This window comes from Desmodus rotundus, chromosome 10 (assembly GCF_022682495.2).
Source record: "Desmodus rotundus isolate HL8 chromosome 10, HLdesRot8A.1, whole genome shotgun sequence".
Lineage (NCBI taxonomy): Eukaryota > Metazoa > Chordata > Mammalia > Chiroptera > Phyllostomidae > Desmodus > Desmodus rotundus.
In genome coordinates this window covers 38511489-38523870 of record NC_071396.1, presented here as the reverse complement: position 1 = coordinate 38523870, position 12382 = coordinate 38511489, and the positions used below count along the sequence as shown (strand labels likewise).

General features: G+C 60.3%; 1 protein-coding gene across 3 annotated transcripts in view; it reads left to right on the top strand.

Moving 5' to 3' along the window:
* The window catches only part of RASGRF1 (Ras protein specific guanine nucleotide releasing factor 1), a 53260-nt gene that overhangs the window by 11907 nt on the left and 28971 nt on the right, over positions 1 to 12382 (top strand). For all 3 annotated transcript variants that reach the window (XM_024561785.3, XM_053913227.1, XM_053913228.1), the window contains exons 3-6: positions 865 to 1012; positions 7356 to 7448; positions 9561 to 9814; positions 11529 to 11608. In XM_024561785.3, coding sequence (XP_024417553.2) covers positions 865 to 1012; positions 7356 to 7448; positions 9561 to 9814; positions 11529 to 11608 — 575 coding nt within the window. The remainder of the gene's footprint in view (positions 1 to 864; positions 1013 to 7355; positions 7449 to 9560; positions 9815 to 11528; positions 11609 to 12382) is intronic.

Sequence of the window (12382 nt, the reverse complement as noted above, 5' to 3'; positions counted from 1 at the left end):
CACAAAACCAGTCCTGGGCTCCCCCAGGACCTCAGTTCTCGCCCCCCAGAGACTGAAATCCTTATGCCGCTCTGCACTCTCACACGGTGGCGGGGGGGCGGTGCCTGCAGCGTGGACCCCCTTCCTGGGGGAGACTCGCTGGACTGGCAGAAAAGTAGGGCAGGAGTGTGTTCCGCAGAGGCTCCAGGCGGGACTGAGTCTTAAGGGTCCCGGGCTGTTGCCCCAGACAGTCCCTAGCAGAGCTAAGGACTGCCGGGGTGTGGGGGGGAGGCAGGACACCCAGACGCACCCCTCTGAGCAATAGATCTTCCTGGCTCAGGGGGTACCACTGTTTCTGTGCCTGTGTCCCCGAAGACAGTGGGACGGGGACCAATGCAGTTCTCGGCACCCCCAGGGCCCAAGGCTCCGCAAAGGGGGGTGGGGCGGCAGAATGTGAGGATGGACGCACGGACCGAGGATGGACACAAGGGCACACGCTATAGAGAAGATGAACAGGGGATGACTGATGATCGATAAATGACTGATGAGCGGATGTTGAAAGGATGGGTGGATGGAAGGAAGGAAGGAAGGAAGGATCGATGGACAGATGGATCCTACGGCCCTTCCTTGACCTTTGCATCAAGCCAGCTTGCCTGAAGCCCTTTATGAGGCCACAGCACTGACCTTGGCCCTGAGGTCAGGCCGTCTCCATCCCTGCCCTCAAGGACTGCCTGTCTGCATTGGCTACAGAGACCAGGTTATCGGACAGGCACCGTGTCCCGGACTCAGGTCCTCTCCCAACGGGGGTGGGTGGTGAGCGCCACTCTGGTCGGGTCCCTGGGGCCAAGTGGGCCGCGTCTCACCTGCCCACCCGCCTGTCCACAGCTACCGGACCCTGGCCACCGAGCACGAGGCACTGATGCAGAAGTACCTGCACCTGCTGCAGGTCGTGGAGACAGAGAAGACGGTGGCCAAGCAGCTGCGGCAGCAGATCGAGGACGGGGAGATTGAGATCGAGCGGCTCAAGGCAGAGGTGACCGCCCCCCGCCCCGCCCACAATGCCAGGCTCCTCAGGATCGGTGGGCACACGACAGCACAGGGGACAGCTCCCAGCCACTGCCGTGCCAGCCTCCAAACCTAAATCAGTGACGCCGGCAGAGTGGGAAGGTCCTCTGCTCAGAGCGGGGCTCTGATCCTGCCTCTGCCACCCAAAACCACAACCTGGGGTGAACCCCAGACCGCTCTGTGCCTCCCCTCCTTACGGGCTTGTCTTCCCTCACCCTCAGAGCTGTGAGGATGGAGTGAGATGATTTATGGGCCAATCCCTAGTTTCTATGACAACAAGCACATTGACTAACCTTCGGCATCACCAGCCCAAGATCCTGGGGGGCACAGGGCCCCTGGGGGTCAAACAGCGTGGTGGCTCCTGGCTCCAGGCCAAGCAGCCCCCTCCCTCCACGTGGCCTGGTGGGAGCTTGCCAGGCAGCAGGTACCAGGTGGAGCCTTCTGGGACTCCGCTACCGCCAGTGTGGCCCAAGAAGCAGCAGCTCGTTAGAGAAACAGATTACCAGAGCCCCCCTTGCCCCCCAGATCTCCTGAGCCACAATCTGCACTTTAACAACATCCCAGGGTTCATGAAACCTTGAGGGGGCTGGCTCTCAGTCCCTGCAATGCCTCTCAGCCACTGTGCACCCCCACCAGAAGTGCGACATGGCCCCGCACCCCCTCAGCCCACCGCTGTGCTCAGAACCACCTGGCCACATTGCCCAAGGAGGGTGGACCCTGAGCTGAGGTGGGGAAGAAAGAAACACACTCCAGAAGTCGGGTGGAAGGCAGACACCGCAGGCCCTGGCCGCAGTCAGGGAAGTTACTCTCCCCTCCCATGGCCCACCATCCCAACCTGGGGCACACAGGTGACTCCCCACCTTCACCCCCCAGCTCCCCTGACTCTGTACCTCTATGTGCCCAGTGCCTAGATGAGGGGTGGGCGAGAGGCACGGCTGAGTCAGCTGCCTAACGCCCCAGATGCTGCCGCCCCACCTGGTCCAGCAGAACTAACACGAACCCCAGCCTGGGGCTCCCGCTCCAACCAAGCTTCCCGTTCACCCCACTCCCTCCAGCCTCCACCAGGCACCTCCAGACAGGCCACCTCAGCCCCACAACCACCCAGACAGGATCGGCTCGGAACCAGCCCCAAAGGGCTGGAGTCGACCCTCCAAGCCACGCAGCTGCAGGTGGCCAAGCCGGGTCGAGCTCCCAGGTCCGCGGTCTCCTCCCCAGCCTGTCCACTCTGCCCGAGCCTCCTCTCGTGGCTCTGGCATGGGCACCTGTCCCGTCTCTAGACCAACTGGTTCACTCTGGGACTAGTCTCCTCGGTGGGTGACCTCAGGGTCCGCCCTGGCACAGCACTCACCCCTGTGAGGTTCCCGCGGTCAGAACCCAGTACTAGGTCATCAGCTCACAGTTGGGGTGTCCACGTGTCATTCACTCACGACAGGCTTCAGCCCACCTGAGCGCAGCCCCGCACTCTCCTCCAGTTCCTCACCTGTCCCCCAGTCTCCCGAGATGCCCGTGGCTGTGAGCCAGGTGCCCCTGGGCCTCTGGATGTGCTGGCACTGTGAGCAATGCCCTTGTCACTCCACACGTCCCTGCCTGGGAAACCTTCCTGAGGACTCCCTGCCCCGCCCCCTTGGGCTCCCACCCTCAGCGTGGCCCCCCAGCCCGGCAGGAACTCCCTGAGGGTAGGCCCGTGTCCTTCGTCACTCCTGCCTGGCAGAGGAGGCGCTCAGGGAGGGCTCCCTGGGTGGATGGGCGTCAGGCTCAGTGGGGGATTCGAAAGAGATCTGCCCCTGCAGCCTCACCGCGGGATGCAGAGCCACAGGCACTATAGCAGGGCCTCGTGGGGACCCAAGCCAGGAAGTGACTCAGTTCATGGCCAGTGTGAGCGTGAGTTTGGGTTGCTTGTGCCTTAGAGGGGTTCAGGGGGTTGTAGGGCAGAGAAGGGGCGGGTGCAAGGGTGGGAGGGGGCAGGGTCACAAAGGGCAGTGGTTGTAAGAGCCCCCATGGGTGTGAGGCAGCATGGCGGCGGGAGCCCTTTTGTGGGAATTTGGGGCGATGCTTCCAGTTGAGTGCATCCCGCTCCGGGGCAAAGATTGCTTCCACGGGCACTCTGAAAGACCACTCGGTGGTGACGCTTTTGGGCTGCAGCCTCTCTGTGTCTCATGCACATGTCCCATGGGGCCCAGGGCACCTGCCAGCCCTGGGTGGGCTCCACAAAGGGGGAAACAGAGCCCGTTGCCCAGGAAGTTGGTGACCAGGTGGCAGGGGGCACTGAGAAGCTAGGAAGTGAGGATTAGCCCCGTGACAAAGGGGGGACCAGAGGACACAGGTCCATAGGGGGAGGGACTTACCCAAGGTCACCCCAGCACTGGAGTTCCAGCTCCCCTGCAAGCTACTGCCCCCGACTGAGGGGACAGGCTGATGACAGCCTGCTTATCGGCACAAGTGGCCGCCCCAGGCTCCCAGCATTCGCCTTTCCTCACCGATGGACACAGGCCAGCGTGTGTCCCAGGCTTGCCAGAAGGTTCCGACAGAACAGCACTGAAAAAGAAGTCAGAGGAGAAACGGAGAAGAGATGCCCCTGCCTCACAGTGCTCAGCCTTTCCCGTGACGGGGACCCCTCAGGGACATCTCTCCGCCCACCCCCACGGGCCGCTCTGTCAGTGGTCTGGTTCATCACCTCTCTCTCCATGACACCCTCGCCCTCCAGCCAATGATGTGCTAGAGCCGCTCATACCAGCTGCAAAGAGCCGATGCTTTGGAGAATTTGCGAGCTCCTTATTCAGCCATTGGTGGCCTCGTCGTGGGCGAGGGAGGAAGGTTTGCACACAGAACCTGCCAGTCAGAGTTCCTCTTTCAGGGAGACCCGGTCGTGATGCCTGTGCCCACCCACCTTTCTCAGGACCGGTTCTGTAGTTGGCAGGGCCCGGCGCAAAATGAAAGTGCAGGGTCCTTTGAGAATTTCCAGAAAGCAACACAGAGCCTTGAACCACGCACTGGGCACCGGGCCCTTCTCAACTGGGGCTCCACGCGGCCCCCACCTGGCCACCTCTCCCCGGGTGCACCGTGTCTGTTTTCTCCCACCTAAACATCCGCCTTGGGCCACACCATCCCTTCCTTCTGCTGAGATCCCTTCCATGCCAGAGACACCTGTGGGCTCCTATTCACCCTTCAAAACCTCTCTGGAAAGCCCCTTCCATGTCTGTGGCCAGACGTCTACCGCAGCAGGTGCACACCCCTGTCCCGGCCTCGCCTTGTTGGACTACGTGTGGCCTCTAGGGATGTCCATCCCCCACCCTTCTGAGACCAGAAACCCCTCCAGGGGCCCTTCCGCCTTCTCCACCTGCGGCTCCGTGCCACCGGTGACCGGGACGGCACCAAGCACAGCGACCGCGCCAGGACCTGCCAACGGGAGAGAGAACGAAACGGGCGTGGAAGGGGTGGACAGAGAACCGAGTTATGCAGCAGCGGGTTGAAAAGCAAGAAACGCAGAGATCATTAGCAAAGGCCTGCCTGCGAACACGAAGAGAAAACCTGGATTAATGCCACCGGTGATGACTGCGCCGCCTAGCGGGCAGTGGGCAGGGCAGGGGTCCCAAGGGGCGTGGCAAAGGAGGGCCCTGGAGGCCGATCTGCAGGTGGCGAGTGGGCGGCCCAGCTGTAGGGCTGAGCAGCCACAGCCAGCGCTTGCTGGTGATTTGGGCTGTGAGACAAAGTCCCAACTCTCCACGGCCGGCCTCCTCAACAAGCCAACCGGGTCTGTAGCCAATGCATCCCAGGAGGTACTTGCCTCTGTGAGCTCAGGCAGGGTCCCGCCACCCTCCTCCAGGGCGTAGGCTGTGGCCCAGACTGCTGCAGGCTCCCCGGGCTCACAAGTCTGTGAAGCTTGGCCCAGCGGCCTGGTGCTTCAGTAAGGCCCCCTGGCGGCCGGAGTTGCCTGCGCGGGGAGCAGAGCGCCTGGCCTAATTGCATCTATTTTTGCCATGGTCCCTGCTGGGTGGATGTCCCGGAATGCCTCTCTCGGAGAGCAGCGCCATCAACTTTAAATACAGACGCACACACAGGCACATGCACGCACACCTGTCACCCCGCCAAAGGGAGAAGGGGCCCCGGGTGCCAACCCCAAAACCTGCAGAAGAAGCAGACTGGCATGGGGGCGGTGACACCCGGCCGACCCTGCGGGTGTGGACTGGGCATGCCCGAGCCTCTGAGCTCTCCAGGAGCTTGTGCCAGTGACGGTGAGCACACATGCGTGTGTGTGTGTGTGTGTGTGTGTTCCTCAGCCCCAGAGAGGACAGATCAAAGGATCAGCCTTTATTTCAACGAGCAAATGTTCTCAGAGAATCAAAAAACCGGAAGTGGGGGGTGCCCTGGGGAGAGAAAAGCCTCAGCTCCCCTGCCGGCGCTGAATATGTCTCAGCCAGATATTTTCAGCGACTCTGCCAGGCATCGCCAGGTAATTTTAGCAACGCGGCAGTGGAGAGCCGGTAACGGCTCCATTCTGCTTCCAAAGTGCTCTTTTGTGAAGCCCATTCATTCCGCAGTTCAGCCAGCGGCTTGCAGAGGGAGCAGCCTGGTGGCAATGTCTGCAGGCTCCCCTGAGCTGCTACCTTTATTTATTCTTTTTAAGTGATTAATTTTTTTTTTGAGAGAGAAAGAGAGACATCAATTTGTCATTCCACTCATTCGTGCACTCACTGGCTGACCCTGCCCAGGGATCAAACCCACAACCTTGGTGCATTGGGACGAGGCTCTAGCCAATTGACCTACTCGGCCATGGCTGGAGCCTCCACCTGCAGGCTTGCGGGGCCCCGTGACGGTGGTGTTTTCCTCTCCCTGAGGTTTGTGTGGCTCTGGGGTTGTTGTTTTTTTGCTTCACTCATTAACGTGGCCAGCAGTGTGCTGAGTGCTCAGCCCCGCGCCCGGCAGGAGACAGGCGATGCCGGCATTGCAATGTCTGCGGCACAAGGTGGCACTGGTGGAGGGCCCCCAGTAAAGGCCTGCATACTTTGGGGGGGTGGAAAGGGGGGCCCTGACCCTCCCACCGGAGGACTCCCCTGGCCCCCACTGTGCCCACCTCTCTGATCCCCAAATCCGATGGAGATTTTTACAAGTACCTCTGGTGTTCCTTCCCAGACCGTTCCGTTTCCTAGGCCAGCCGTTTCCGGGTGGCGCCCCCAGGATGTCTCCAGGTCAGGGAGGGGCTTCAGGCCCACCCAGGGCAGGGATGGCAGGGCCCACAGGGCTCCACCACAGCTACCTGCATCCTCTGGCCACAGCCTGGGCTGCCCGTGGGGTTGCTCTGAAAAAGAAAGAGATTCCAGTGTCAACAATTTTTTTTAAGATTTTTTAAAATTTTTATTGTTATTCAATTACAGTTGTATGCCTTTTCTCCCCATCCCTCCACCCCACCCCTTAAGATTTTTTTTTAAAAAAAGAAAAAGGACTCCCGAGTGGCCATCAGTAAATAAATGGATAGCAACATGTGTTCTCTGCAGACAATCGAACATCACTCAGCGTTACTTTTTTTTTAAAGATTTTATTTATTTACATATTTATTTTAGAGAAAGGGGAAGGCAGAGAGAAAGAGGAGAACATAGCAATGTGTGGTTGCCTCTGATGCGCCCCCTACTGGGGACCCGGCTGTCAACCCAGGCATGTGCCCTGACCGGGAATCAAATTACTGACCCTTTGGTTTGCAGACCAGCAGCCAGTCCACTGGGCCACACCAGTCAGGGCTCACACTTTAAAAGGAAGGAAATCCTGCTGCAGTGTGGATGAGCCTTGGGGACATGATGCTGAGTGAAGCAAGCTTGTCACGAAAGGGCGAATACCATGTGATCCCACTTAGCTGAGCAACTTGAACAGTCAAGTTCATAGAGACAGGGACAGGAGGGGGCTGCCCGGGGCAGGGAGAGGGGAGGCGGTGTGTGAGTGGTTTAGAACTTCACTTTGGGAAGATGAGGACATTCTGGGGATGGGGTGGGGAATGCCACACAGAGATCGAGCGGGCACTCCAACCTGGGCGGCGTGGAAGGTGCGAGTTCCACACGCCTCACCTGCATAAAGACCCAAGAATAAGGGCAGCGATGGTTGGGGACAGAACCACAGGTTCAGGCCACAGGGCCCAAGGTCGCTCGGAGTCAGAGCCCAGCTGCTGGGAGCCCAGGGGGACAGGACCCCGCTCTCTGGCTCAGCAACCTCCCACAGAGCAAAGGGCCACCGGCCCTCGGGGACAGAGAGGCGTGGTGCCCACTCACCATGCAGGGCCTGCTGGCCAGGGGCCCTCAGGGCAGCTGAGCTGGTTTCTGTTGCAGATCGCATCCCTGCTCAAGAACAACGAGCGAATCCAGTCCACGCAGACCGTCACCCCGATCGACGAGGACAGTGACATCAAGAAAATCAAGAAGGTCTGTCCCATCCCTCCAGGCTGCACCCCCGCCCCAGCCTCCTGTGTCCCTGCCCCAGGGCGTGGCCCCCTCACCTCAGCTCCTGAAACAAAGCCAGAGCCCCGGTCCAGCCATCTCCTCTGATCGTCCCTGTGAGGAGGGTGGCTCAGCCCATGTTATAGGTGACAAAACTGAGGCTCCAGGAAAGAAAGGACTGGAACCCATGGCCGTGGGATTCCCAGCCCAGCCAGGAGCTTTCCTGGCTGTCCCAGGGAGCCTGTACCAGCCCCCGGCCCCTCCCCATGCCACTCCTCGCACAGCCCCTCATTGCCAGCAAAAGCGCACACAGCTGCCCCTCGGGCCCCAGCAGACCTCCCCACGGCCATCAGCCTCGATGAGACCCTACAGTCCCTCCCATTGGCCTTGCCCAGTCGGGGTCCAGAGGCACAGACATCTCAGAAGGTACCAGGGATCTGCCCAGTAGTGGCCTCACCCTGGGCCACCCGGGGGCTGCGGAGTGAGAGCTCACAGTTCCTGTTTGCGGCCTGCCGGACCCCAGGCAGGGAGCCTGACTCACCCTAAGAAAATCAAGTGGCACTAGAGAACGCGCCCACAGGGTGGGCAAAGGGACCCTCCGGCAGCACGGCCTCCCTGTGTGTTGGGTTCTGAGCCCACATGCAGTTTTCCTTTTCCGTTTTCATTGGCAACCAGCGCTTTCAAAGCCAGACCTCTGACCGAGCACCGGGGTTTCTGGTCGCTCATAAGCAGAAATAGCTACCGTTTGTTAAGTACTTTCCAGCAGCTTTGCTGCCGATGAATTCATTCCCAACGGCTGACCCCTGAGGTTTTATTCACCTGCAACACACATGGGAGACAAGGCCCAGCTGGGCACGGTGACTTGCCTGGATCACCCAGCGGCCACCAAGCTCCAGAGTCGACACCCTTGGTCCCTGAGACCCACCACATCCTGGAAAGGCAGGTCCCACAGCCCCGGGACCCAGGTCCCACCTCCGGGGCAGGCAAGGAGGCCCAGCCCCCTTAGTCCGGTGTTGCCCACGTCTGGGACCTGCCAGGCCTGGTGGGCACTGGGATTCTCCCCCCAGGTCTGAACCCAGCCCCACCTGGTGGCAGCACCCATGTTGTCCATCTCTGCTGTGGCCCCGCGGGGCCTCCCGGCCCATTTGGAGAGGCCACCGTGGTTGACATTTTATTCCGCACCAGCGGAAACCCACCCCCTTCCCTCCACTGTCACCCGGCTGGAGCCTCAGAGCAGGACAGCTTCCTGTCCCCAGGGCACTTGGCAGGTCCCGGCCTGGCCTCTCCGCTCCCGGCAAACCCCCCCGCCAGCAGGTCTGACCCACCACCTGGGGTGACCCCTGGGTGCCCAGCCCCCCATCCAGGCACCACCCTCGGTCTGGGTGCACTGGGTCTCCCCCACGCAGGGATGGCAGGGAGCTTGGTGGCACCTAATTGGAAGAGTGTGCCTCTTAGAACAATTCTGTACGTGTGAATGGAAGCCTTTCCTGCCAAAACGAGCCAGCATCCGAGACAAGCAGCAGAGCGGGGGTGTCACTTCCCCGCGGAGGCGGGAGGGGGGCTCTGGGTAGGCGCCAGCTGTCAGAGGCACCACAGCGACTCCTTCGCCCCCTTCTGCTCCATTTCATCATCGCCCTCTACCCGGACAGACAAGCCGTGAGAGAAACTTCTGGGCTCTCCGGCCAGTGCGATTGGACGAGAAGAGGTGCGGGCTGTGCCCGGCTGTGCTACCCTACCTCCCCTGCCTTCTTCAGACAGTGTTGCTGAAGCAGCCAGGGGGTCTTGCTAACACACAGAGGCTGGGGGAGCCTGGCCGGTCTGCATTTCTAGCCAGCGCAGGCTCCCAGTCCGTGGGACATGCCCGCAGCGTGGCCGCATGTCGGCCCCTTGTCCAGCTGGCAAAGGAGCTCTGAGGGACCTGGGCAGGGACCTTGTGGGCCGCACAGCCGGGCGTGTTCCCCGTCTGTGTCCTGGTCCCTGCGCACCCCGCGCTGGGGGAGGGGGGTTAACGGCGCACGGCGCCTCCCACCCCCCGGGGACTCCCCGCCCACCTGGGACGCTGACAGCCTCCCTGTCTCCCGCCGCGTGGGCACCCAGGTGCAGAGCTTCCTGCGCGGCTGGCTGTGCAGGCGCAAGTGGAAGACCATCATCCAGGACTACATCCGCTCGCCGCACGCCGACAGCATGCGCAAGCGCAACCAGGTGGTGTTCAGCATGCTGGAGGCCGAAGCCGAGTACGTGCAGCAGCTGCACATCCTGGTCAACAACTTCCTGCGCCCGCTGCGCATGGCCGCCAGCTCCAAGAAGCCCCCCATCACACACGACGATGTCAGCAGCATCTTCCTCAACAGGTGAGCCCCCGCCCCCCCCAACCCAACCCCGACCCGAGCCCCTCTGTAGGTCTCGCCGAGGGTAGATGAGGCAGCTGGGACCCTAGGGGAAGGGGGCTGCTGAGATTGTGCGGCTGAGTCGCGCGCATGCCGAGGAGGCCCTCAGGGTATGTGGCTCTGAGCTGGTGGCCCCTTGGGGGACATCAGGGACCATTTCTTTTCTTTTTTTAAGATTTTATTTACTTTAGAAAGAGGGGAAAGGAAGGAGAAAGAGAGGGAGAGAAACATCCCTGTGCGGTTGCCTCTCGCACGCCCCCTACTGGGGACCTGGCCCGCAACCCAGGCCTGTGCCCTGATGGGAGTCGGACCGAAGACGCTTTGGTTCGCAGGCCTGTGCTCAGTCCAAGGAACCATGCCAGACAGGGTGACGTTCCTGGTTGCCAAAACTCGGCTGGCCTTGCGGTGTGGGGCGGTGGGGGGAGGTTGCTGTTGGTGTCTGGGGCACAGAGACCAGGGATTCTGCCCAACACTCTCCAGGGCCCAGGAAAGGCCTCCGCAGACAATCGCTCCACCGGAGATGTCAGTGGAGAGGAGAGGTATAAACCAAGTGACAAAAACACTAACTGTGGCTCTGGCCGGTGCTGCTCAGTTGGTTAGAGCATCACCCCGTAAACTGAGAGGTCGCGAGTTCGAGTCCCAGTCAGGGAGTGTACGGGAGGCAACTAATCGATGTTCCTCTCCCTCTCTCCCTCCCTTCCTTCTCTCTAAAAATAAATGAATAAACTCTTTTTAAAAAAAAACTAATGAAATAGACCAAGAGAGCATCAAAACGTGATAGTCCAGAAGCGCGCGTAGGGAGGTATGAGAATGCAGCGATATCAGGGGCAGCCTAGCAGGGCCGGGAAACCCAGGCATGTCTGATGAACGGAACCGGGCAGCTGGCTATCCACCCGGGCAAGGGTGGCATCTACCTCCCTACTCGCCTCTTACACCGCAGTAAATTCTCGTTCAGTTTTCACATGTAAAATGCAGGCGCGTGCCCGCCCCTCAGGGGTGGGGAGGGCTGTGGAAAACGGAAAAACTGCCCCAAATGCCCATCACACAGTCGACGGGCACATGGCGGAGAAACAGCAGCTGCAGCTGCATGTCCCACCGGGTGGCAGGCTTGAATGCGGGTGGTTGTTCAAAGTGAGGAAGAGGAAGAAATAGCGAGTGGGAATGAGTAGCCAGTTCCCAGAAGCAAAAACCCACGTGGCCAAATCCATAGGGACAAAAAGCCCACCCAGCCCACCAGCTGTGGGAGAAATCCAATTCAATGACGCGGGTTTGCTCTTGCTGGACGGGAAACGGGCGATTGCTGAGCAGTGGGGTTACCAGTGAGGTCCCCACATTGTCCGCCTGAAAAGCCAAGGCTTCATCAGCAACCTTCCTCACAGTTCCAGCTGGCGGTGTCCCCAGCCTGCTCTTCTTCCACACACACCCAGCCCTCTGGGTGCCTCCCCTCCCAAGCAAGTGACCCCAACACTCTGCAGTCACCTCTGGAAATTCCTGGTCCTTTTTCCAACAGGAGTCTCGCATATTCGTTTCCCATGGGGCCCCACAAGTTACCCATGAGGACTCACCTGTGAGGAGCCATGTGCTGCTGGAGGCCCCCCAGGGCCATGGGCTGGGTGGCCTGGGGAGGGTAGTGGGGGTGGGGACCCCCAGCCCACCTCAGCCCGGCTTTGTCTTCCAGCGAGACCATCATGTTCCTGCACCAGATCTTCTACCAGGGCCTGAAAGCCCGCATCTCCAGCTGGCCCACCCTGGTCCTAGGTGAGTCCTCGCCCCTGCCCCACCAGGGCCACCCCTCCGGGCCATGGCACTGTGCCCTCCAGAGGGAAATGAAGGGGCCCCTTCAGGACCCACAGAAGCCCAAGAAGAAAGAGAAGAAGTTGGCCAAACCTCCATTTCTAGAAGGAAACAATATATTTTTAGTTCTTTATCTGCTTTTCCCTCTTAAAATGCACACACACACACACAAACACACACACACCCCGATTTGAGAGGATTAGAGAATCCAGAAGAGTGGAAAACATTTAAAAATACCCAGCATAGTTCTGCCTCCCAAAGGTTACCACTGTAAACACTTGGGTGTTTTCTTCCAGTTTTTCTTCATGGGCAGGTCTCAAGGGTTTTCTTTCCCCATTTTACATAATTGCAAAGCTCCTGAATATAGAATTCAGGTCTTGCCGCGGGTTTTCTTCACTGCACATTGTTGCTGCCGTGCGCCCCAGCGCCCTCCTGCAGGGGGGCATCGCGGAGGTTGCCCCGGTCTGGGGCCCCACCAAGCGCCCCTCACCCCCATCAGGGCGCAGGGCGGGCTGAGGGTGCGGCTGGAGGACAGGGGATTGCACACCCAGGAGGTGGAGACAGAACCGCCAGTAGGGCACCCACCTCGCTGCTCCGGGGGGTGCGTGGCTGGGGACATCTGGAAGGACAGGGACATGCAGATTAAGGGACATGTGCAGGGAGGGCAGAGACTCACAAGGCCGTGTTGCGTCAGAGGACCTGGTTTCAGGCCACTTACCGACTCACCTGTGACCCCAG